The 26,179-nt window shown below is 39.4% G+C and overlaps 1 protein-coding gene across 2 annotated transcripts in view; it reads left to right on the top strand.

Annotated features, from left to right (window-relative positions):
- ACC (acetyl-CoA carboxylase) overlaps positions 1 to 25,013 on the top strand; it is a 391,497-nt gene extending 366,484 nt beyond the window's left edge. For both annotated transcript variants that reach the window (XM_067135322.2, XM_067135321.2), the window contains exons 40-41: positions 14,627 to 14,770; positions 23,723 to 25,013. In XM_067135322.2, the coding sequence (XP_066991423.2) occupies positions 14,627 to 14,770; positions 23,723 to 23,860 (282 nt within the window). In that variant the 3' untranslated portion in view covers positions 23,861 to 25,013. The remainder of the gene's footprint in view (positions 1 to 14,626; positions 14,771 to 23,722) is intronic.
- The last annotated feature ends 1,166 nt before the right edge of the window (positions 25,014 to 26,179 follow it).

Genomic DNA, 26,179 nt, shown 5'->3' with positions numbered 1-26,179 from the left:
TTTCAAGGTTCCAAACTTCTCCTGTAGAGGAGTTTAAATTGGCGCAATATTTGAATGAGCGGCATGGAGGTTTACCGCCCGGTACTGACCTCCCCCCCCCCCCCCGAAAGTCCTTCCAAGGGGTGACACCGAAGAAAACAAAAATTTTGTTACCAAAAAGTCCAAGTTTTGCTGATGAGTTGCAGAATTTAGAAGAGAGAAATCTAATTTTGCAGTAGTCGAAGTTCTCAGAAGTTATTTGATATAAGTGGGATTAAATAAAATCCAGTTTTGGAATTTCTTAGTAGTAGCTTTTGATGAAAGGTCTCTATGGTTGTAGTAGTTGAATTCCAAAGGAAAACTTTAATTCTTGGAAGAAGAAAAGAGAAAAAAAAATTTTTTTTTTCTAAGTCCACCCGATGTTGATGTTGAATCCAAGGACGTAGTAATTGTGGATATGGCATGTCCACGTAGCTGCATAAGTATATTAGTTGCCGATTACTTTGACGGCCAGACCAGCCGCCGCTGCTTGTGTCCAGAGGAGGCCGCTCAGACCCCTCAAGTACCCTGAGATACACCTCTCCCACTACTATGAGAGGGGTAGTGGTGGTGAAACACGCCGCACACGCGACGATTGTTTACAGTCCGCAGGCAGTTAGCAGGTGGTGCGCCGCACATCAGCCTTGGCCGGAAGGAGGGCTCCGACTCGCCGTACACTGGTTGACCTCACTGGAGTAGAGCGGGCCCGTACTCCACCACAGTGGCGGTACGGCGCCGCACGGCTGCGGGGGCACTGAAACATTAAGATCTCGGCGGCAGAATTTTGTTGGACCATAATGATATTAGGGTACAGTCTTTGTGGTGAGGCTGAGGGGCCAGCGGCGTGGAAGTTTTTATTTCATTTTAATTAGCCACTGGTGTGTTTGAGCAGGAGACGGGAGCCTGGTAATGGCCTATGTGGACAGGACAGCAGTTTAACTGACAGGGGAGGTTGTACAATGAATATTTAAATACAAAGAACATGATTCAAAGGGCAGAAGGCCTCAAAATGAAACCAAAACTATAACCTTCAGATGTCTTTCAAAATTATACGGAGCAAGTTAGCACTGAAATTACACAGGTTTCACCTGCGACAGGTGAACCCTAAATATCCTCTCGGTGACTGGATTGCTTAGTAATAAGGTAACTGGTGTGAGGAAAGCGAGAATAATACATGGCACATGAAATCTGGGGGCAAGCTTGCCTGCGGGAACAAAATTCTTGACCATAACCTGGTCGCTGGTACCTTCAAATGGGTGGGTCTCCGTCCACGATCATATCTTTCCCTAACCTTTTCATGAGACACTTTAAGATTGGCCTTAGCCTTCTTCCAAAGATCTTTAATGTTATCCGGATCTATTGTCTCAGGTAGAATATCACTCAGAGATCAAAGGTTAGAGAGCAGCGTGTTGGGAACAAACTTGAACATCAAAGAAGCTGGAGTAAATTTATGGGATTCATGAACCGCCGAATTCAAAGCAAAAGCTAACCAATGCAGGGACGTGTCCCACCTAGAATGATCTTCATGATGATAGGCAATAAGAGCCGACCTCAGATTACGATTGACCCGTTCAGCCAGAGATGGTTGAGGATAGTATGCAGAGGTTGTTACATGCGAGACGGCTAGATCAAAACAGAATTTACGGAAAAGATTGGAAGTGAAAGCTTTAGCATTGTCGGACACAATATATTGACACGGACCAAAAGAAGCAAAAATGGAATTTAAATAAGAAATAGTTGACTGAGCGGTAGCCAGCTTAGTTGGAAATAACCAAGAAAATCTAGTGAAGCCATCTACACACACCAGGATGAATTTATTGGCATTGCCCTTTGACTGGGGAAAGGGTCCGACGTAGTCGATATACAGACGTTCCATTGGGCGCGATGCTTGATGAGAAGACAATAGGCCTACCTTGGTGGACATGGTGGGTTTACTAAGCAAGCAAGATTTACAAGCCTTTACTAGTTCACGAATTTCACCGTCCATACCTTTCCAGATGAACCTTTCACAGATCTTTTCACGAGTTTTGAAGATGCCTAAATGCCCCCCCAATGGGGTCTCATGATAGTACTTAAAGATCATGGGCACAAGAACAGCTGGAACCACTACTTTCATCATCTTATCATGCCCGACAGCCAGCATAGAACACCATTCCTCAATACATAAGGGACAACATGTCCCCCAGAAGAAAACTCCATAATGGGAGCCAGCACTGGATCTTCACGTTGATATTTTTCAATATCCCTAAATAACGTGGGAGCATCAGTCAGAATGGCATTAAGCTCAGGTAGTATGGACTCGGGAGGTGAAGAACTATGAACCTGTTCAAGGGGCTCTACATCATTCGAAAACATACGGCTTAGTCCGTCTGCTACAATATTTTCAGTACCTCTTATATGCCTAACATCAAATTGGAAGGCAGAAATTCGGATGGCCCACCGGGCTATACGACCAGTACGACGCGGCCTACCTAAGACCCAACTTAAGGCTTGGTTATCAGTCTCCAAGTCGAACTTGACATGTTCCAGATAAAGGCGGAACTTTTCTAGCGCAAACAAGACAGCCAAACCCTCAAGTTCATAGATGGAATACTTGGCTTCTTGAGCCGAAAGAGTCCTAGATGCATAGGCGATGGGTCGCCTCCCTAGTTCGGTCTCTTGAAGAAGGACCGCAGCCACTGCCGACGACGACGCGTGGGTTGGACGGTGAATTTCTTTGAGAAATCCGGCATTGCAAGAACAGGGGCATTACACAGAGCTAGTTTGAGATCTTCAAAAGTGGCTTGTTGAGAAAGTCCCCACTCAAATTTGACGCCTTTCCTACGAAGTAAGTTCAAGGGCGCCGCTCTATTGGCGAAATTTTGAATAAATTTCCTGAAGAAATTCACCATACCAATGAACCTGGCAATACCTTTGATGTCCTTGGGAGGTTTGAAATCACGGATGGCCTCTGTTCTGGAACGATCCACTGCGACACCATCGGGCGATACAATATGCCCTAGGAACGACATGCAAGGCTTAGCAAAGGCGACTTTGGACAACTTCACCGTTAACCCAGCCTTACGAAGGCGACTAAGAACTTCTTTCAGATGATCTAAATGTTCTTCGAAGGTCTCCGAAAATACGACAACATCATTGAGATAGTGGTACAAGTACTCAAATTTGATGTCGGAGAAGACCCTATCTAGCAGTCTCTTAAGCACAACTGCTCCCGTTGGGAGCCCAAAAGGCACGCGGTTGTATTCATACAAATTCCAATCCGTGGCAAACGCTGTCAGGTGCTTGGATTCCTCTGCTAATGGTATCTGGTTATAAGCCTGGTTGAGGTCCAAGATGGTGAAGAACTTAGCTTTACGAAACCAGGAAAAGCAAGAATGAAGGTCAGGAAGGGGCACAGATTGTAACACCACCTTCCGATTGAGAGCCCTGTAATCAATCACAGGCCTGAAGCCACCTTGGGGTTTCGGAACAAGGAAAATAGGCGATGAATACGCCGACTTAGAGGGCCGAATAATACCATCTTTTAACATTTGATTGATGATCTCCTTCAAAGCTTTCATTTTAGGAGGAGACAGCCTATAAGGCGGAAACCGGACTGGAATCGAATCCGTAACCTCAATCTTGTATTCAATAAGGTCAGTAACACCAAGATTATCAGAAAACACCTCTGGAAATGACTGACACAACTTACGAATACTATCAGCCTGCTCCTCAGGTAGATGTCTAAGATCTAACATCATCTCATCCTGGGTAGGCGAAACAGATGAGCATGACACAGAACTACATTTAAGTAAAGGGATTTTACAATTAGAAGCAAATTTGAATGTGCACGACTTGCTCTGAAGATCGAGCACTAGACCAGTATGGGACATGAAGTCGGCTCCCAATATAATGGGGCAAGACAAGTGCTTTGCCACAAACAATTTAACTTTCCAAGTAAATTTAGAAATACGAATTTTGGCATTTAAGGAGCCTAAAATTTCAAATGGAGAAGAATTAGCCGAAACATATTGAACCGAAGACGAGCAATAGTCAGGAAGTTTACAAACAGATTTCAATTTCGAATACCATTCAGCTGAAATAATAGAACAAACACTGCCAGAATCTAAAAGAGGAGTTACAGGCTCATTATTAACCTCAATTTTAAGGAAAGGTACTGGTGCAGGGGAATCCGCCGCAATGCTTAGACATTCCTTAGGGCCTTCAAATGATAAATTAGAAGACTGACATTTCCCCGATCTTTCGCCGGATTTAACCTGGGCTGAGCCTAGGAAAGATGAATCTGCCGACTCAGCCGGAGCCACTAGTCACTTATGCTTGTTGGTGGAAGTTGCACCCGAAGTTGAGCAGGAGGGGGTGCTGTTAGCATTAGGGCAGTTCTTGGCAATATGGGAAAAGGCGCCGCATTTAAAACAGCCTTGGGATGACCCTGCTCCATTCCTTGTCCCACTAGATTTAATTGATGGACACTTGTTCCGAAGATGGTCAGGCGACCCACAAGCATAACATTTACGGGCAGTGATGGTTCGGCGAGGTGTAGGCCGAAGGTTACTTGATGACGGAGGGGGCTCCCTCGCGACACGTAGTGTGTCCGCATACCTAACCCCTTCGGCTGACACAGCCAATGCTTCTAGCTCGGAAAAGGTTTGTGGGCGCGCCGCAAAACACAGATATGACCTATTGGCATCCAACGCAACCGTGCCTCCAGATGGAACGTTTCTAATAGATAGTTCATAAAGTAATTCCTCCTTACGCAAATAGAAAGGATGGAGGACCTCGCGAGAGCCGGACATGTTGGCAGAAAAATTTTGAAAAAAGAAAAAAAAAATCCCAGCGACTGAGAAAATTGTTAGAGTTCGAATGAAAAGCAATGTTTAGCCATCAAAAGGGGCTAAATTGAGACCCATTCAACCATGCTCTGCTACCACTTGTTACGATGTTTTGTGGATTTGCAGAGGTGAAAGAAGGTGCTGGCTGGAATAGGTCTCAACTACAGAATTAAAGTTAATTTAAAACTTTGACAAAGGTTATATTTTCAACAGACAACAAGGTTTAACAATTTTCATATAGACTTTCAAAACTCAACAAATAACAAGTCAGCAACAAGCCAAAATCAGGTACAAAGAAATTACAAGATTTCGGGGGGGTTATTACCAAAATCTGGACTTCAAGCCCCAAGTATAATTCCTGAGCTCTCAGCTCCCAACTACCATTGCTGAAGGGCATAAAACCCCTAAGTACAAGGAGCACTTGCTCCTAATTACAGTGTTAAGAAAAAGAGCAGACCGGCTCTCAATTTGACAAGCCTATCAAAGGCTACAACAAACTTCATTTCTATCTGCCCTTAAGGCACACCAAGAAACAGGGGTATTTGATACCCAACCTACAGGGCCTTTACATGAGGAAAATAAAACATTAGGTTAAGTTACTGGCCCATAATACAAAATAGAATGGAGGCGAAGCTTGCACTCCTAATACACTTAGGCCGCTTACGCAAGGGCTAATCCCATACTAAGGAGGTGACATGATAAGAAAACTTTATTACATTACGAAGAGAAGAAAAACGGTTATGAAAACGTAGTCGCCTCAAAACAATATGAATGGGAGCTCGAGAGGGTTAGGCACTCTCTATCCCAATTTGTAGTTAAAGAGACGGAATTTTTACCAAATGTCTATTACATTTTAAAGATAGGTTACATGAGAAAAGTTTCGAACCTGCCCCGAGGGTTAAACTGCTGAGCTAGCAAGAAATAAAGTTATTAAACGGCCATTACCTTGTGGATGAACTGCTGCCCGAAGAAAGAGGCACTTCCCGCCCCCTGCTACATAATCAGACACTAAGCAAGATGTCGATGAAGTGGCACCGAGACAAGAAAATCAGCAGTTTATATATCCTCTTGGAACATTCAAGACCTTTCAAGAATGAGTACACACACCCCCCTCAACTTTATTGGATAGCTTAAAGCAACATCTCCATATCGGAGAAGACATACGTTATTGGTCAAAAATTAATTAGAGAAATTTGGGATTGGCTAAATTCAAAACAAGCGGGTAGAAATTATTAATGTTGCCAACCCACAAACCACAGAACAAAATTTAGTAAGGTCAAAAACTTATGAACACAAAACTTCTTCAAGAAGGTTTATTCCTTTGCAACAGAGTGCGTAATCCTGGTTTTTTCTCTGTAGAGACATCTAGAAGAGAATGTCCACACTTCTTGATACGGAATAAACAAACACAAATCGAAATAGACACAGTTCAGAACACTTCAAAATTACACCATTTACCGTAGTGACATCTTTTAAGAAATAGTAGAATTAGTTCAGTTTTCAAGGTTCCAAACTCCTCCTGTAGAGGAGTTTAAATTGGCGCAATATTTGAATGAGCGTCATGGAGGTGTACCGCCCGGTACAGGAACTATGAGCAAAAGAACCGGGAACAATAGTTCAAAGATTCATTTAGCATAAATCCCAGGTTAATGGGACGATTAGTTCATAAGAAAGAAGGCATGGGGAGTAATATGCTCTCAAGCAGAAAGAGTTCAGACTATTCCAAACTATTTCAACTATGGTAGAAGTTCTTTACAGTGAGAATTCGTAACGGCGAAAAATTTACTCGCTATAGCATGCCAATCAGTTTGTTCAAAACTTGCTTTTTTGCAGATTTCAATACTACGGCTTATTGAGTAGTAAGTTTTCTAATTCCGAGATAAAGTGAACGCATATGTTCAATTTCATTCTGAAAAATTGTTGTAGTATCACTCCAGTGGCTTCTGAAGCAAAGGTTTTAGTTTTCGTATTCAAATAGCATTATCTAACCTAATTTAACCTACATATTTCAAGTGCCAGTGGAGTAGTGATAAACTTTTTACTATGAATTTACTATGAATTTACATGGGAATAGCCTTTCGGAAATTCAAGCAGACGTGAGAATATTCAATGAAACCTTGTTAGTGGATTTCTTCATTAAGACAATTTCTCGCGTCGTACGTAGTATATTCAAAGTTCTGATTTACGCCGTATTATATCTATATAAAAATACTTCACTTATTGCATCACAAATGTTCACTTTTACTGCTTAGTACGATCACATTTTTCGTAGCACTGAAAATGTTCTTTGTCATCGCTTGTGAAAGGAACGTGATTTCAAACACAGATTGGAGCCCTCACAACAGGAGGCCAGTCAGAGAAAGTTGCGCGAAAACAAGAAATGGTCTTGTATTCCTGAACTTTACAGGGTAAATTACACCTTTGGGAAGCAAGTTGTTAGCCTCCAGAAAGCCTGTTTGTGCTTGTAATTCGCATTCCATTCGGAAGTTAGAAATTTACTCTGTGTTGAGTGATACGGTGGTTTTTCATCCGATAGTCTACGTACAGATTAGAAACATAATCATGTTAAGTTGGCTAGCGTGGTGCATGTTTGTGTAGCCCAGTTATGGATAATGGAAAATTTGTGATATCACTTACTAATGAAGACAAAATTAAAATCCAGGAAGTGGACAGGCCTCTTTGAACTGTGGCACATATGTTGAAACATACACCTTCGAGTTTTGACTCAAGTCTCTTGCAGTGTTATCGCATTTGAGATGACGGTCAAAGTAATCCTCTTGCACATGGCCGAGTTTAACCTCCAGATAATTCAGAGTGTGACCAGAAATCAATGTTTAATAATCCTTTGGTCTGAAATATAAAGCTTCAGCTGACATTTGTTTTACAAAGAGTGTGTGTGATCTGCAAATAATGCCTCAGTGCAGATGCATTTATATTTGTTGTCTGGTGTTTTACACGCTGTTATTTAATAAGCCCCAGTGGAAAAGGTTTTCATATTCGTTCTCTCATATTTTTCATACTTTTTAATACTCTCATCTTTAGAAATGGTAGATAGCCTATATCTTTCACTGTACCTGTACATACATGGCATAAAACATACGCATGTTGGAAAATGACAAAAACACATATCACATGTTTACATATCCCTGTTTTGATAGTTCTGATTCGTGTATTCAATAGTACATTTTCTCACTTAACGCATTCTCTTTTCTGTGTCCTGTAGAAACATCCTAACGAGATTTTACTGAATTAACTAAGCTCTGAAATAAGTCATCCACTCTGCGCTGTATTTTGACGTGTATCACATTCTTACTTAATTTCAGTACATAGCATTTAAATTAAGCGATCATTTACTTCAGCCTTTATTTCTAACGAGTTAACTACTTTTATCGGACACGTTTTTCACGCATTTACAATAAGGAAACATGTTCTCTTTCATTTGTGTTTACAGAACTCCAGTCGACAAGTATTACTAGTTGACTTTGACATCCCCTTCGAGTTCGAATGTCAACAAGAGAGCTCGCTAGTGCACATAGCACAAAAACTATACCTAAGATGATCATCCACATTCAATATAATCGCTGGAGTGCATAAATATCGATAATGGAAAATATAACGCATGCTAAATCACTTGTAATAACAAATGCATCAGTAACAGGGTTCTCATTGTAATTAAAGGATAATACACTGTTTAATATAGGAATTTTCAAGGGACAGAATAAAGTTGTCGTTACAACAGAGCTCTCACTATATGCCGTACTCACTCTAGCGGACTTCTACTGTATTTCAAACTCTTTAGAAAGAACATTTGGTTTGTAATAATAATAATTTAATGTGGCTATTTCTAGCCGAGTGCAGCCCTTGCAAGGCAGACCCTCCGATGAGGGTGGGCGGCATCTGCCATTTGTAGATAACTGCGTGTTATTGTGGTGGAGGATAGTGTTATGTGTGGTGTGTGAGTTGCAGGGATGTTGGGGACAGCACAAACACCCAGCCCCCGGGCCATTGGAATTAACCAATTAAGGTTAAAATCCCCGACCTGGCCGGGAATCGAACCCGGGACCCTCTGAACCGAAGGCCAGAATGCTGACCATTCAGCCAACGAGTCGGACAATTTGGTTTGTACTGATTCATACATGCAAGGAAGGCAAGGATCTTCACCTTCAAAGATATACCATGTCCATCTCGACACCTTTAAGAACTCTAAAGCTTTACAAGCTAGAAGAAAATGAAGTTACACGTATAGGCGTCTATACCACGCATGGAGGTCAGCAGCATGTGAAGAAAAGGAGGTTTATATGACTTACGGAGGTCGGCATCAAGGGTTTAATGTATATAGTCCTGGATGAATGTACAAAAAAAATTGGCCCACCTTTTTTTTCCTGGGTTTCGTGGTAAGCATACATATCAGATGTTTGTGTATTCACGTTATGAATATTGAATACATACACCCATAGTTGCCGCAGATAGTAAACATCTTGTTCAGGGATGCGGGATTGGTGTCAGGCGAGTTCACTTTAGAAAGGGCTCAGTTCCAGTAATCAAGCTCTTTCTAAAATGAATGCTATATTGTACATGCTGTTTCTTTCATACAAGTAGACATAGTTAAGCCGTTTCAAAACATAATCGTATATCTATCCTTCAGACACCATTGTACACACAAAAAATATTTTTTAAAAATTAATTGAGCCCTTGCTTGACCCACTCGACTCATTTGACTTGAAGTTCATGCGAGCATTGGCCAGTCCTTCAACTCAGATGACGAGGCATTCATGTACAGCGCCAAGTCGTATGTACTAGTTTATATTTTGATCAACCCCTGCAGGCATTTCCCTTTTGCAAACTTCTATGAATAGAACAGGGATGTGGCTTGTTTACTACAGCTCTCCTAAGAACTTGTACCATTACTTATTGCCTAATTGTAGCCTCTAAAAGCACAAACATTTCATCAAGTGTCTGTCATTCTCCTAGCCATGGCTCTGGGCGTAGTATAGGCAGCTTTCATCAGTGCTACTGCTGAGTTAATTGAAGACAGTGATTCGTAGGACAGTGGTGGTGATTAAGATGATATTGAAGAAGAGATTTTAAGTGAAAGTGACAGTGATGTATCACAAAGACGCACACAAAATGCTGTCACTTGTGTACGCGGATTTTATTTACAATTAATTATTCACACATTAAACACACATATAACCTAATCAACTGCCGTCACAAACAAAACAAACAAAATAAGAAGAATGCGACTGCCATCTTGAAAAAATTTGACTGTTACAATTACGTCATCAGAATCACACCACGAGCTCACGAAAACAACTCCAACTAAACAATAACTCAACTCCACCATAAAGACTGCCTCTTATATATATGTTGCCTGGCCAGGCTTCTAGAAGGATGTTACACAACACCTTTTCTCGTAAATTCTACAGTGCCTAATACATAGTTACAATTATAAGGAAGGTTCTAAATAGTTCTCGTTATTCTGGATATTACAGTGTGTTGCACAATGTTACTATGGATTATACATCATATATACGGTAATAATAAATTATATACTATTAATTATAGGTTCTTATATTAACTAATTTCATATAAATATATACAGCACATGTTTCATGACATAACCTCATAAATAATGCGATCGTCCGACTACATAACTAATAATACTAATAAGTAGATGTAAACACTTTATAGCCATACCTCACAAGTCATAATAATAATAATAATAATAATAATAATAATCGTAAAAATAATAATAATTCGAGCTCGATGCTTGTATTATCTACCCATGGGTTAAAGAATATTATTTTCAAGTTATATCAGTTTCTTCTTCTTCTTCTTTTATGACCACATAGGATCACTTTAGTCAATCCGTCGTTCAGGTCTCTCTGAAGGGATTGTTCGGGCTTTGCGGTCCTCCCAGTACTTCTTCAGACGCTCCGATCTTCGTGCCCTTTCCTCAGTTGAAAATGTACGTGTTGTTGGTTTGTTTTGTGTAAGGGTAAAGCGGAGGTTTGTATTCTTGAGTTTTGTATTCAATTTTATCTTATTTGTGGTGTCTTCTGTTGTAAGGCCTATTTCCTTCAGATCCTCTCTTACTTCTCTGATCCATTTACATCCTGTTGTGGTATTTTTTGAGACGAGATTGTGTTGTACTAGTTGTTTCAGAAGTCTCGAATCCTGCATCCTCATGATATGTCCAAAGAATCCCAGTCTCCTCTTACGCATAGTATCTGTAATGGGTTCTAGCTCTTTGTACACGACTTTGTTAGGTATTAACCGCCACTGTCCATCTTTCTGGTATTTTTTGTTGATGCAGGTTCTTCCAATCCTCCTTTCAATTTTCTGAAGTTTGTCAGTTTATTACACTTGCGTCAACAGTTCATCTGATATGAGTGACTGTGAAATCATACCTAAAGCCCTGCGTGTGAAAGCAAAACATAGTGACTGAGTGTGGGTTAATAATAGTGATAACCAATTAATTACTCATCAATTTACAGGGTCTCCAGGGGTATCAGGAGAACTAAGAGACAGATATTTAGATAATTCTGTACCATAATTCTTGTCTGTGTCGTTCCCCACAATGCGCAGGAAACAAATATTTACACTATGGAATAATTATCGGACCCACAAGGAAAAAGATGTGACAAGTAAGTGGTTTGACACTAATGAGGATGAAATTAAGGCCTACTTTGCCCTCTCCATTCTGATGTCCCAAGTTCATAAGCCTCACATCCAATTATATTGGAGCAAATATAAATGAATTGAGATCCCAATTTTTTGATGGACAATGTGTAGTGTGAGTGCCTCTACATATATTGAAATGTTTTGAAATTTACTGCACAAAATCTCCATTCTAACATCATTGTTATTGAGTACAATTATTTTGAATGCTTCACTGAAAACTGTGCATGAAAATTCTGGTTGCTATTCCATTTATGGCATTTATTTCATAGCGTAGTTCTAACCAGGTGGCTTACTTGTGTGGAGGGTGATTAGAATCTGATTTCTAAGACAGTGCACGGGAGCATTAAACTTGAAGTGATTGTGTTACATGGCTGATTCAATTGTATTCCATTCCAGTCTTCTTATACTGTTCTTGACAGAGTCTATCCATCTTGCTCTGGGCCTTCCTCTTGCCCTCTTTCCCTCTTTCCCTCTTTCCCTCTATCTTAGCCTGCAATACTTGGTATCCTTCCCTCCCTCATCCGCATACCATGTCCGAACCACCTCAATTTATTCTTCATCCTATCCTTCAGTTTGTCTACCCTTATTTCTTCTCTGACCTCAATAGTTCTTACATTGTCTCTCCTTGTCTCCCCTATCATACTCCTCAGTAACTTCATCTCATTGGCCTGAATTTTACTCTCATCTCTTGTTGTCATTGCCCAAGTCTCTGAAACATACTTTAATATAGCGTTATAGTACATCTTGTACATTATCTCTTAACATTTCTTACAAACTTCTTTGTTTCACAACAGGTTCCTTACATTCTTTTAGAACGTATTTCTCACTTGTACTCTTCTGCTGATCTCCTTATGCAACCTTGCATCTTGCATTATTTCACTTCCCAAACATGTGAAGCATTCAACTACCTCAAGGATATATTCTATTATTCAGTTTTAAAAGTTTTTTTTCCAAAAAGAATTATCTCCTCGGAAAGTTTGATACTCAACTGTAGTTCTAAAACATCTGAATTCAAAATAATGTAAAGGAGAAAATTGTATTTCTGTTCCTTGTGTATCCTTCTTCCAGAAAAGATCAAATAAGATAGCATATATGTATATTCAGTCTTAATGAAGAAAAGTACAAAGTAAGTTTGACCTGTAGTACCTAGTTGAGGATATTAAAGATCCACAAGATCAGATATAAAAAGCAAACCAAACCCCATGGCGCAACAGTCCTGAAAGGCCATGGCCTACCAAGCGACTGCTGCTCAGCGCAAAGGCATGCAGATAATGAGGTTTTATGTGGTCGACACTGTGAATCCTTTCAGCCATTATTTTTGGCTTTTGAGACAGGCGCCGCTATCTCACAGTCAGATAGCTCCTCAATTGCAGTCATGTAAGCTGAGTGGACCTCAAACCAGCCCTCAGATCCAGGTAAAAATCCCTGGTCTGGCCAGGAATCAAGCCCGGGGCCTCTAGGTAAGAGGCAAACATGCTGCCCCTACACCGTGGGGTTGGCAATATCAGATGTAGTAGGCAAGGATAAGCTAACACTGGTTCAGGTGTATGAACCATAGACCGGATGCAATCAGGAGGTTAAGATCCAATTCCTGATTAATGATTTGTATAATACTAATGCTAGGTTACTTTATAATACAAATGTCATTAATAGTAATAATTTTCAAATTCGTATGTCTATAGAATTAAATGCAATCACTATCAAGGAAGTTATACAGGGTGTCCAGGAGGAATGCTTAGTATTCAGAGATATAACAGGAATGATTATTTGAAGCAAAAAAAAACTTCATATGGAAATATGTCCTATGCCGAATGGTTTCCGAGATAGAACACATTTAATGTACGTTTGTTTTTGGGCTATTGGCATGCACATACATGTTTTAATCACCCAACTTCACTGGTACAGTAAAATATATTTTATTATTGTGATGTGACAAGGATCCCTGGTTTTGTACTCAGAACATATGCAATACAGTACAAGGTGCATGGAGATCAGAGATTTATGGGGCTGATGGTGGGTCAGAATGTCTTTGGTTTTGGAAGGATATCTGATCACCAAAAGACAGTCTGGTTACATGGCTATATGTTTAGTCCAAAGAGTCCCGGGTTCGATCCCTGGCCGGGTTGGGGATTTTAACTTGGTTAATTACTCTGGCTAGGGGCCTGAATGTTTTTGCTGTCTGCAGCGTTAAAAATCACCTTACGTAGGGCCCCCTCCTTACAGACGTGCGGGTTGCCTATAGGGTGTCAACTTGAAAGACCTGCACCAGGCCTCTCTGGAGGCTACACGTCATTATTATTAATGAAAGGCAGTTCGGGAAGAGATCCGTGAAAAGAAAAAGATGATAGATCTCAAGTACTCCAGGATAGTAAGCAACAATATTTGAGTGGTGGGTAAGTGGCTGATAGAAATAGATTATGTGTGGATGCAATAAACAATTTGGTGATGGCAAATTCATTAGGATTGCCCATTCTGGTGTAGGCTTTAGTGACTGTCCTTTGGTTGGAGGGTGGATTTTGAAGTGGAACAAATACTGTTACCTGTTATAGATTGACAGACCGTAGTATAGGAAGCATTTGGCATAGTAAGGGCCGGGTTGAGTGGCTCAGATGGTTGAGGCGCTGGCCTTTTGACCCCAACTTGGCAAATTCGATCCTGACTCAGTCCACTGGTATTTGAAGGTGCACAAATACGTCATCCTCGTGTCAGTAGATTTACTGGTACGTAAGAGAACTCCTGCAGGACTAAATTCGGGCACCTCGGCATCTCCAAAAACTGTCAAGAGTAGTTAGTGGGACATAAAGCAAATAACATTATTATGGCATCGTAAGGATGAAAATCCTTCAAAATTAACATATTGCTAAACGTTAGTGAGTTTTATGCAATTCAGAATTTTGTTGGAACCATTGAAAGTGCACGTATGACAAGATAATACATTTACAATAATAAGTCAATAAATTACAGTGGAAGATCCTCCCTTTTAGCATTGTGACTCATTCATTTTCCATCAGTAATTACTTATCAAATAGATTATGTTTATAATTAATGGAAATAACTTGTTGATATGAAAATCATTGCTGTGTTTCTTATCTTAGGCATATCTGTGGGAAAATAATCGAGAAGTGGTGACATGGTTGCTGGGCCAGCTGGAGAAGGGTTCTACAAATTCTGTAATTGCAAACAATATTCAGTGTGTCAGGAGAGATGCAATTATTCAACAGCTCAAAACTGCATTTATGGTAAGAATTGTATTTAAATATAAACTTTATTTATATATTATCAACAATTTCCATAATTTAATATAGAAGTTGATGTTAAGTAAAGAATGTTTACAGAAACATATCTGTATCTTTTAAAAGTAGTTCAGATGTAGTTTATTCTTGTAAATTTGTACATTATACTGTGTGAATCTCAAGCATTGTATCTGTGAGCCCCTTTACATTTCATGCAAGGTTATAACATAGAAGGTCAGTGATACATCAAAGTCAATTGGTTGGAACCCAATACCCAATTTCCTTATTTCATAACTCAAAATTACACATTCAGATGTGACTCATTCTGATACTATTTAATTGTATCAATACACTTTGGTGAATTAATTAGCACATGAAAGAACTTCTTCAGGGTATAATTATGTCATTTTGTCATCTCTATTAATTATCAGCAGTTAATGAGAAGTAAAGTTATTTTTTTGCTAGTTGCTTTACGTCGCACCGACACAGATAGGTCTTATGGCGACAATGGGACAGGAAAGGCCTAGGAATGGGAAGGAAGCGGTCGTGACCTTAATTAAGGTACAGCCCCAGCATTTGCGTGGTGTGAAAATGGGAAACCACAGAAAACTATCTTCAGGGCTGCCGACAGTGGGGATTGAACCCACTATCTCCCGGAAGTGAGCTCACAGCTGGGTGCTCCTAACCGCATGGCCAACTCACCCGGTTGTAAACTTCGTATCGTCGTCGTCGTCATCATCATCATCATCATCATCATCATCATCATCATCATTAATCTTGAGCTGCAGTGACTTTCATTATCGTAACAGGAATGACTTTTAAACTCTCACTTTAGACAAATGCCAGTGGGAACATTATATCAAGTTCCAGGATAGATTTGCCCAGGTGGGCCCCAATTAAGATCTCTCGCTTGCATATCATAAAAGTTTGTTATATTGGAAACCGTTTCTTTTCAATTTCAACTTAGTTAATGCATAACTGTGAGGTTCTTCGGTACTGGTATGTCAAAAATAATTTAAGATCAATAAATTAGAAAGTACCTGAAAGAGAAAACTTTCAATAACAGAGAACCTGAGAAAGATTATCATTTAATTAAAAACAGAATAACATGTTTTGTTCTTGAAAAAACATCATCAGATTCTATCATTCACACATGTAATTATTACCTCTATCATTCCTGTCTGCTGCCTCAGGGATTCATTGAAGAAGGACAAATATACCTACGGAAATATACTTGCATATTGTCTGTCAGCAGTGGTCTGGTGGCAGACCATTAAAGGACTCAGCCTCAACTAGGAGGAATTTAAGAAAGAATTCGTCCAGAGATTTGACTTGAAGTCTGTCCAAACTTCGGTACAATAAAAGTTCCTAACTGAAGTGCAACCCAGTGGAATGAGAGAAGCAGCTTTCATAATTCAAAAACTCCAGCTCGTTAGGCGAGTCCACAAAAGGGAAAATATTGATATGAGCGTCCCTTATATAATTGAACTGCTACATGATAAGGTTCGATCGCTTGTTAAGATGGCACAACCAAAAACCTTTGAAGAGTTCCGTCACATCTTTGCAAAATTAGACAAAGAAACAAGTTACCATACCTCAAAAACGAAAACCTCTACAGCGGAGGAACCCCGGAAATGCTACCGATGCGGGCAGACCGGGCTATTTAAAGGCCAATGCCCAAAAAACGAGCTTGGGACCATTTGAGTTGGGTTAAGGAGGGTTCCAGAAGAATGAAGAAGCCCCAGATACATGACACCTGGCTAGAAGGTAAACATATTGGTCAAATTTGTAGTGATAATGAACCTAATCCACCCCACCCGGCAATTAACTTGACGATTGATGATAAGCCTTCAGTTGCTATCCTTGACACTCAGCTTCACACTCGTTTGTGAGCATGAATGTGGCAAAATTATAAAAAAACCTGTTCGTCCTGCTAAGGTGGCAAGTCAGGGGGACAACTCATCACATGCATTACCAGATTGAGGGTTGTACTTTTCTTCAAGCCAAGTGCTCTACTGAAGTCATAGATATACTGGTGAGGATTGTCAAGGATTTGATACCTGACATAATATTAGGACACAACTTCTTAGCTAAATATGGGGTAGTGATAGATTATACAGCCAATGAAATATTATTTGGTAATAGAAACAGAATTAGGTTGGCATGGGTTGTAAATTAAGCCTTTGAGTCGGAAATTTTAGAAACCAATGCATTGGCTGAACTGAAAACAGGACTGTTGAGGGTGGAGGAGAAGGAAGACCTTAAGAAGTTGCTGAATAAGTTCTCTGAGGTCATTACTAATAGAATCGGATTTACTACAATGGTAAAACATAAAATAATTTGTAAGGATAATGCCCCAGTTAAACAAAGGCCCTACCCACTTAATCCAGGTAAACAAAAATTTATAGTAAAAAAATCAAGGAAATGGAGAACTAAGGATTGATTTAACCTTCAGTATCAGGATGGGCTTCTCCATTAGTACTACCTAAGAAGTAAAATGGTGATTACTGACTTTGTGTGGACCTACGTCAGGTAAATAACAAGACTATATCAGATGCCTACCCCATGCCGGATCTCTGCCATCTGATAAAGCAAGTGAGTGGAGCAAAAGTCTTCAGAACCCTTGCTTTGAACTCTGGCTACTGGCAAGTCCATGTGAAAGAAGAGTCTCAACCGACAATTGCATTTTCCACCCCAACAGGACTCTATCAATTCAGAGTCATGCTATTTGGTCTTAAGAATGCTCCGGCCACCTTTATGTGTCTGATGGATAAAGTCTTGTCCGGATACACAGAAGAATTCTGCCAGGTCTATCCTTGTGTACAGCAAGACGTTTTCGGACCATTTGGAACACCTAGCTAGAATATTAGACAGGTTGAGAACTCACGGACTTACCTGCCAAGTCAAGAAGTGTCAGTTCGCATCAAACTCAGTTCAGTACCTAGGTCATGTATTGATGGACAAGGGCTTGGAGAGACAAACTGAGAAGAATAGGGCCGTTCAGGAATAGGAAAGGCCTTGTACAAAGTGTCACGTACGTCAGTTTTTAGGCCTCTGTGGGTGGTACAGTAACTTTGTACCACACTTTGAAACAAAAGCTGCTCTGCTAACCGACCTCTTCAATAAAAACATACCATTTAAATGGACCCAAAGGGAAGAAACAGCCTTCCAGGAGATAAAGAGACCTATTTGTGACACTCCAAGTCTAGCTTATCTGGATACAAGCCGGGAGGTTTGCTTGCAGACAGATGCAAGTGACATCGGTCTTGGGGCTGTACTGTTCCATGAGACAGAAGGAGGAGACAAGGATATAATTGAGTATGCCAGTAGGAAACTTTCTGCTCCTGAGAGAAACTATTGTACAGCCAAGAAGGAGGCATTAACAGTTGTATGGGCTGTCGAGAAGTTCAGAGGTTATCTAGAAGGGAGGAAGTTCAGACTCTTTACAGACAATTCTTTACTTTGGTTGAACCAAGTTTCTGGAACTAAGTCCAAACTAATGTGATGGGCCTTGATCCTTGTCGATTTTGACTTTGAAATTTGTCATGTTCCTGGCATAGCCAATCAAGCTGCGGACAGTCTATCAAGAAATCCTGAGGATGGACAGAAATCAGTCACAAATTTATTACAGAGAGAGATTCCTGGGCCAACTAAGGGGTCTCAAACCGACCCGGTGCTCCTTGCTATCCGGCGAGGAAATAATGAGATCGATTTAGATTTAATGAGGAAGTGACAGACTGAGGACATGCCCTGTAACAGAATGGCATCCTGGATCAGCAAACGCAGCACTAATTGTTGATCTGTCCCAGTTCAGTTTAACCCTTTGGCTTTCAAGGTAACGATCTATCGGTACCCACGGGTCCTGCGAAAACTGTCAGTGTAATGATCCATCGTTACCCGCCTTTATTATAATCATTTCATTATTTACGCGCCAAATAGCATTTTTTTTTTTGCACGGAATAAGAAGAGTACAGTTTTATCTCACGTTATACTCCGCGGGAACTGCCGGCTAACTGTATTTATTGTTATTCTTGAGGTCTGAAACATGTGCTCACTGGAGTTCCGTGTCTTGTTTACATCGTGGTTGGCAGCAAACTTGCGTTCATTTCTCTCTGTTTTCATTCGTGATTATATAGTGAAATTAGGCTGTATCATAGGCAATATATTTAGTTTACTTGTTAGTTCATTATTGAAATAGTTTTCTTAGATAATTAGGTGCATAGTGATAGTGAAGTGTAAGATATAGTTCATTTAGGTTAGGCCTAGTTATTTATCGCACGCGACATGGCGAAGAGTGTTCATTTAGCTGACGATGATATCACTGAATATCTTGACAATTATTCAAGTGATGGTGATGTTTCTCTGTCCGAATGGACAGTGAAAAGTGTGCTCAACCAGGTGATCTAACCTATGATCCCTGTATTCGATTTCAGCCTTTACTTGACCATGCCAAGAACATATTTAGGCACCACTACACTCCTCACGAGGAACTGAGTATTGATGAAAGTCTGGTGGGGACAAAGAACAGGACATACCTAATGCAATATCTGCCCAATAAACATCATCATAGATGGGGAATAAAATTCTGGATTCTCTGTGATTCAGTTTCAGACTACTGCTTGGGATTCTTCACCTACCGCGGAGCCAGGTCTCAAGAAGACAAGGACAGTATTGCTAAGTGCGGACTGGGGTACACTGTGGTCATGAGACTATTGAAATTAGGGAACTACTTACAGAAAGGATACCATGTGTTTGTGGACAATTTTTTTATGTCTGTTCCACTTGTAAAGGACCTTTTCAAGTTAGGAACATATATAACAGATACTGTAAGGAGAAACAGAAAGTATCTGCCTAAGAGTTGTAAAAGGAAGTTTGGAATAGGTGAAACTTTGTATTGTCGTTCTGGGCCTGTCTTGGCCTGTGCCTACAGGGAGAAGAAATCACAAAGGGCACCTGTTATTCTTCTCTCCAGTAAGGCAACAGCTAACTCTAGGGAAGTAGTAATTAAGAGGGGGAACACCGTAAAGCTTGTGAAAAAACCAGAAGTGATCCACAGCTACAATAAATTCATGGGGGGGCATTGATACCTCTGATATGATGTTGTATGCCTACCTAGATGAGCGCAGAACTGTTCGATATTGGAAAAAGGTGGCATTTAATATCATCGCCAGAATGGTCCTGAATTCTTACATTCTATATAAAGAACATGCAAAAGGCCAAGGAAAACTGAAATCTAGGCTACACTTTATTGTAGAGATCATTGAACATTTAGGGGGTGAGTGGTTGCAAACAAAGAATGCTTCAGCGAATGATCCTAGAGGGCCACCAGGTGTGAGAAAACTGCCTGATAGGAGGGAGTCCAGGTCCTGTGTCTGTACTTCAGAGGGGAGGAAGCGGAGATAAAGAACCATTTGTACGAGGTGTAGCAAGGGACTACACGGAGAGTGTTACCCAAAACACAAGTGTTAATAGGTCAGTGGTACATCACATTACATAATTGAGAAAATATGGTCTCAGGAACAAACAGTTTTTAATTTTAAAGTGCTAATAGGGCCTACAGACAGAATCAGTTGAGAAAATTTGGTTAAAATTAATTTCCTAATGAAATTTATGTTTTCCAATATTTTTACTTTTTCACATTCAAACCAGACAGTATAGATGTCCAACACATTATCAGTGATAATAAGTGATTCATTTTCTATAGGTCAACTGAATTGCATGGTAATATCTTCATTGGTGAGTCTTTTATATTAGATTTAAGAAATGTGTGTTTTATGCAAAAATGGCTGATATTTTTCAGTGTTACATAACTTTAAACATTTTAATCTATCCTTGGATGTAATGGACATAGAATCGTAATATTTACCATGATAGTAAACAATAATATAGCCTTCCTACTGACATGAATAACAAACTCGGATTGTGAATACTATTTCCTAGAATTACTTCCAAACTTTCAAAATCTGAAATTTATAACTTTGCTTCTATATTTATTCTTTTTTAACATTAAACGCTTTTGGTTTAGGGAAATGACTTACATGCAGTGATACTAAGTGATGTATATTCTATAATTTTGCCAACTTTCATGTTGATATCTTCATTGGTGTGCCTTCAGTGCAATTTTAAAAGAAGTGTGTGCATAGTGTGCTAAATATGGCTGTCAGTTTTCACACATCCATCAGCTAAGAGCTTGAAAGTGAAAGGGTTAAGATGTGCTACAAGAACTTCCAGCTCGAAGACGGCATACTTAAGTATACTTCCCACCTGCCTGGATCTTCTCCTGTCATCGTCATTTCGAAGTCACAGACTGTGAGGATTTTGAACAAATTCCAAGATAATCCAGAAGCTGGTCATCCTGGTCAAGAGGAAACCTATTCTTCAATTCAGCGATGTTTCTTCTGGGTACAGGCGTCAGGAAATCAAGAACTACGTTCAAGCCAGTGCAATCTGTGCTCGAACAAAGGCAAACAACCAGAAGGCGAGTACCAGCATGAGAGGATGCCGACCACATCAACCTTGTGAGGTCCTCGCCCTTGACCTTATGGAACCCTACCCTAGAACATCTCGTGGGAAAAACGGGGATCCTCGTGGTGACTGATCTATTCACCAGATGGGTGGAAGGATTCGCCATCCCTGAAGCTACATTGGGACTGTCTTACAACTCTTAAGGACTGAAGTCTTCAGTCGGTATGGGTATCCTCGGTGCCTGCTCATGTACAATGACAGTCAGTTCACTTAGGGACAGTGGTTGCAAACTTTGTCAGAGTGGGGAATTGAACACTGGACGACACCGATGTACCGTCTACAGGTGAGTCGCACCGAACGGAGAAACCAGGAGCTAAAGAAGATGTTTTGGATTCACTTGGTCAACAGAGAACATACCAAGTGGAACCAACACCTACATGAGTCTCTTCTGGCCATCAGACAGCGGGTAAATCATGTCATGGGTTTCTCACCTGCTGAACATTTCCTTAGATGTCCAATCAAGAGAACTGGCTACTGGAACTTCATCCATAGACAAGGAGAGGAACCGAAGGATCCTGATGCATGGCATGTGCGGAACCAGTGGCACATTCAACAGGTGCACCACCAAGCCGAAGAGCGCTCAAGGAGAGAAGCCGAGAACAATGATACACCAGAGGAAAGGGAGTTCAGACCTGGAACATTAGTTCCTCGTCGAAACCATCCCCTCAGCAAAAAGCTTTAAAAGATCCACGCTGGGATGGCTCCAAAGTGGCTCGGACCTTTTGAGGTGGGTAAAAAGTTGGGAAATGGTGTGTATCTCCTGAAGACTGTACCGTCGATGAAGGTGCATATGTCAGAATTGAAGGCATTACCTCATCCCCTACAAGAAGGCGGAGAGACCGGAGAGTGGACACTCTCTAAGGGGCCCCAGAAGAATGCGGATTCCAAGGAGGATCAACACACACCGATACCTACCTTGGAGGATAAGAGAGATGAAGACATAGATATCTGGACACCTAGATATAATTTAAGACCTAGAGAAAGGAAGGTCCAGGATAGATATTCAAGGTTTTAGGGGGCATAATTGTCATAGGTCCGTTATCCTAATTGTGGTAAAACCTTCAGTAATCATATTTAATATAATAAATAAAATAATAAGAGTTGTGATGATCTATAAATTGCGTTAATATATTAATGTTTTGTGTCCCTGGATGCATAAAGTCCATACACTTATCCTGCTTATATGTTAGCATGCTCAGTTTACGATGAATAAGGTACCAGTGGACAGGATTTTTAAAGACTTGTGACATAGCAGTGGACATATTAACACACAAAGACTTCCAATAGGGCGCCAAGAAACATCACCAATAGGTCAGTGGTGTGAAACATGTATAAGTTCTTTGTAGATTGTTTAAAAAAAAAGAGTGATTATTTTTAAAGAATAAAAAAAGATAACACAAGTGTGACAAAAAAAAGAACGATTGAAGAGAATAGTATATGTATTGTAGTGACAATAATGTTGTTACACAAAGAAGTAAATGTGTTCTTATGTGATTTTTCTTTCGTAAAAGAATTCGCATATTGAGAACAATAAAGAATTGGAGTAATGTCTGTTATCATGGAATTATCTATAAAACTTTATTGTAAGTTTATATTTACTGGTCTGGTGGATGATTTATGAACTAGAATGATTATGTGGCCCAGGCCTAACAAGGAACGCCATCCTCCTCTGGAAGTACAGTGAAATCAAAAGCAAGAATACCAAGTGGAGTAGAGAAAAATATTTTTGTAGAAGTGCATACAGTTACAAGGAGGTTATGTTGAAAAGGTGGATGTAACAACTGATGTGTACTGTACTTCATTTAGGTAGAAAAAAATAAAGTGTAAAACAATATAGTACGCCCTTCGTAATAAGAATTTTATAAGGTTAACTCATTTTGAAGATTCATAATCAATGTTTTATACTGGATATAAAAATGTTAATGTCCCATTTTATAAAATATATTTAAATTATGTCATTTTAGAATCATAATGTATTCAGACTTGTTGGTGTTAAATTATTAAATCTGTTTATTTTTAAAATGTTCATTTTAACTATTAACTTTGTCTAAATTATTCAGCTGAAGAAGGCCCAATTAGTGTCTAAACATATACTGGTTGTGAATGTCTTTATATCATACTGCATTGAATTGGCGGATGAGCGTTCATGATTTCTTTGAGAAATTTCGCCTAACCGCATTTCACATCAGCCGAGTATAGCTCAGGCATGGTCTTCAATGTTTTAATCCTTTTTGACATATTGTGTTACAGTGCCACTGTAAAAGCATGAAATATGTTTAGTTTTTATTGATATTGAAGGTTGACTATTTTTTTTTTTTTTAGGGATCTTAAAGGCTGACACAAATTAAATCTTAAGCACCTTCTTTAACTTCTGAAGTGTCAGGAATAATATTTACTTTGATGTGGGGTTTAAGCTTGATGATATTTTTCCAGGAATGTCCTGAAGTAATATTGGATGCAACGGCAGAACTCTTTCAGCACCTCTCTTCTCAGCAGAGGGCAGAGGCTCTTCGCTCTCTAACACATCTTGAGACCAGTCAAAATGACCAAGCAAATATACCAAAGGACTGATATTGGAAGTAATGCTTCTAAGTTTAGTGTTCACCATACAAAGGATGATAATAAACTTCATCCATCTAGGCCGTAGTAGCTCTCGGTTTGAGTAGTTTATCATTATGACTGAACTAAGATTTTAAGATCTTAACTGTAAATGATGTTGATTTTTGTTAATTTCCTTGTTGTTGTTATTATTGTTGTTGTTGGTGGTGGTAGTGTTGCTGCTGGCTTCGTTATATTAGAGCAGCAATACATCCATCGTTTTAGAAGGTGCATTAATTTAATCCAAAATGGTATAATTATTTCTGTACAATACTTCTGCTCTACAGCCTTGATGAGAGAAAGCCTATTAACATCCTCTATGTACAAATAGTCAAAGCTAAAAGACCAAAATAATATTTTAGTATGAAGTTTCCTTAAAGAAATATGAGCTAATATGGAACTTTCCAACGTAATCTATTGGGAATAGCTGCTATCAGATAATGGAGAATATCTGTTTACTCTGACACAACTTTTGTCTTCAGGTTTCATACAATAAGACTGTCACAAATTAATATTGAGTACCAATTCAATATTTAATTTTTTAGTTAGATTTTATAGGCTCAATTTATATATTTCATATTAGGTTCAGAACTGCCAATCAGGAGTGAAATGAATTCTCTGATAAATCTCAATTTTTACTTATTACTATCAGGATTAAATAATTAATATAGCTGAATATTTAGTTTTTCATTAATGAATTAGAATTTATTAATGACTTTTGATGTACCTTACTGCAATGTAAGTAAAAATGAAGGATCATTTCTAGTCACTCCAACAAGAACTTTGTTGTTATTTCTCCTTCATTTTAGAAGGCATTTTCTGTTATCTTGTTGCTCAGTTTTGAAGAACTTGTTCATTATTTGAGACAGAGTTTCATCCTAGTGCACTAACTAAACAATGGCAGTAATTAGTAGAACACACTGTTGTACAATTGACTGTGTGATATAATGCTGAAGAGTATGTAACTTGCTCTCCAATGGCAGCTCCATCAATTGCATTTCCAATGCTAGATATTTCTCTAAAAACAAAACCTGTCAAATAAACTACTAAATATTTTTGTTATTCAGCAATTGATCACTAAAGGTGGAAATATGTAAATAAAGATGTGATTTTGTAATTAATGTAATTTGGTACTTTTTTATTATCAGAATTATTTCCTTTAATGTCTTCTTATCACTATTTACTGCTCTAAACAACTCTACTTTTCATCTTCTATGTTTCTTCATTACTCTCACTTTATCTATTAATTACACTCAGAATCTCTTTTATTCATTATCTCTCTTCCACAAATCTTACTTTGTTCCATACCTTCATCATCAACATTTTCATTTCTTGCAAATTCAATTCAGTTTAGGCCTTTTCATTATAGCAGTTATTTTCAGAGTCATTTCAATACTTTTGGAGGTAATGACCTCTCAGAATTTAAATTTTCAAGTATAGGGACATTGATAGTTTTAACTTGCCTAATGAGGTCAAGAATGTCTATGATTTGAGTTGGATTTGTTGATGTACAAGTTTTGTTCTCATTACTGTTAGTAATGTTGTGATGGAGACCTTTTCAACCTGGCAAGGCTTTGCTCACAAAGACATACTCTGGTTACCTGGGTGACAGAAGTGCAGGATGCCATTGATACCACATCTCCTGCTCTAACACCTGCAGAACTACAACAGTCAGTCAACTGCTTTAAAACTGCATGTGATCGCTTTGGTCTTGCCATTAATTAGAAAAAAAAAAACCGAAGGTACTGTACAAGTACTTGCACAACCTACCCCAGGATTAACTCTTCCTGAGTTCAGTATCTCCATCTTAGACACAACACTGGAGCAGGTTGATCACTTTTCATATCTTGGAAGCATCTTGTCTAAACTGTGTACCTGCGAACGAGACGTTGATGAAAGAAGCTCGTGCAGTATTCAGACGGTTAATGCACAGAGTCTTCATGAATAACAACGTAAAACTGCACACCAAACTCATGGTGTACAGAGCTGTTGTCATTTCCACACTGCTGTATGGCTGTGAAACTTGGACACTATCACTGTGATATCAAAAATCTTGAGCACTTCCACCAACATAAAATGAGATACATCTTGAATATTAAGTGGGAGGACTGTGTGACCAACACGTCAGTTCTCAACAAAGTGCAGCTAAATAGCATTGAGGCAACAATCATCGCTCATCAACTGAGATGGTTAGGCCATGTTCACTGCATGGGTGATACCAGGCTTCCCCGCCAAATTCTTTATGGTGAACTTTGCTCTGGCAGTAGACCTCATAGAGTTTTTAAGGACCAG

Source organism: Anabrus simplex, chromosome 1, assembly GCF_040414725.1.
Source record: "Anabrus simplex isolate iqAnaSimp1 chromosome 1, ASM4041472v1, whole genome shotgun sequence".
In the NCBI taxonomy this organism is placed as follows: Eukaryota; Metazoa; Arthropoda; class Insecta; order Orthoptera; family Tettigoniidae; genus Anabrus; species Anabrus simplex.
The sequence above is the reverse complement of the archived record's forward strand: the minus strand, read 5'-3'. Positions and strand labels throughout refer to the sequence as shown.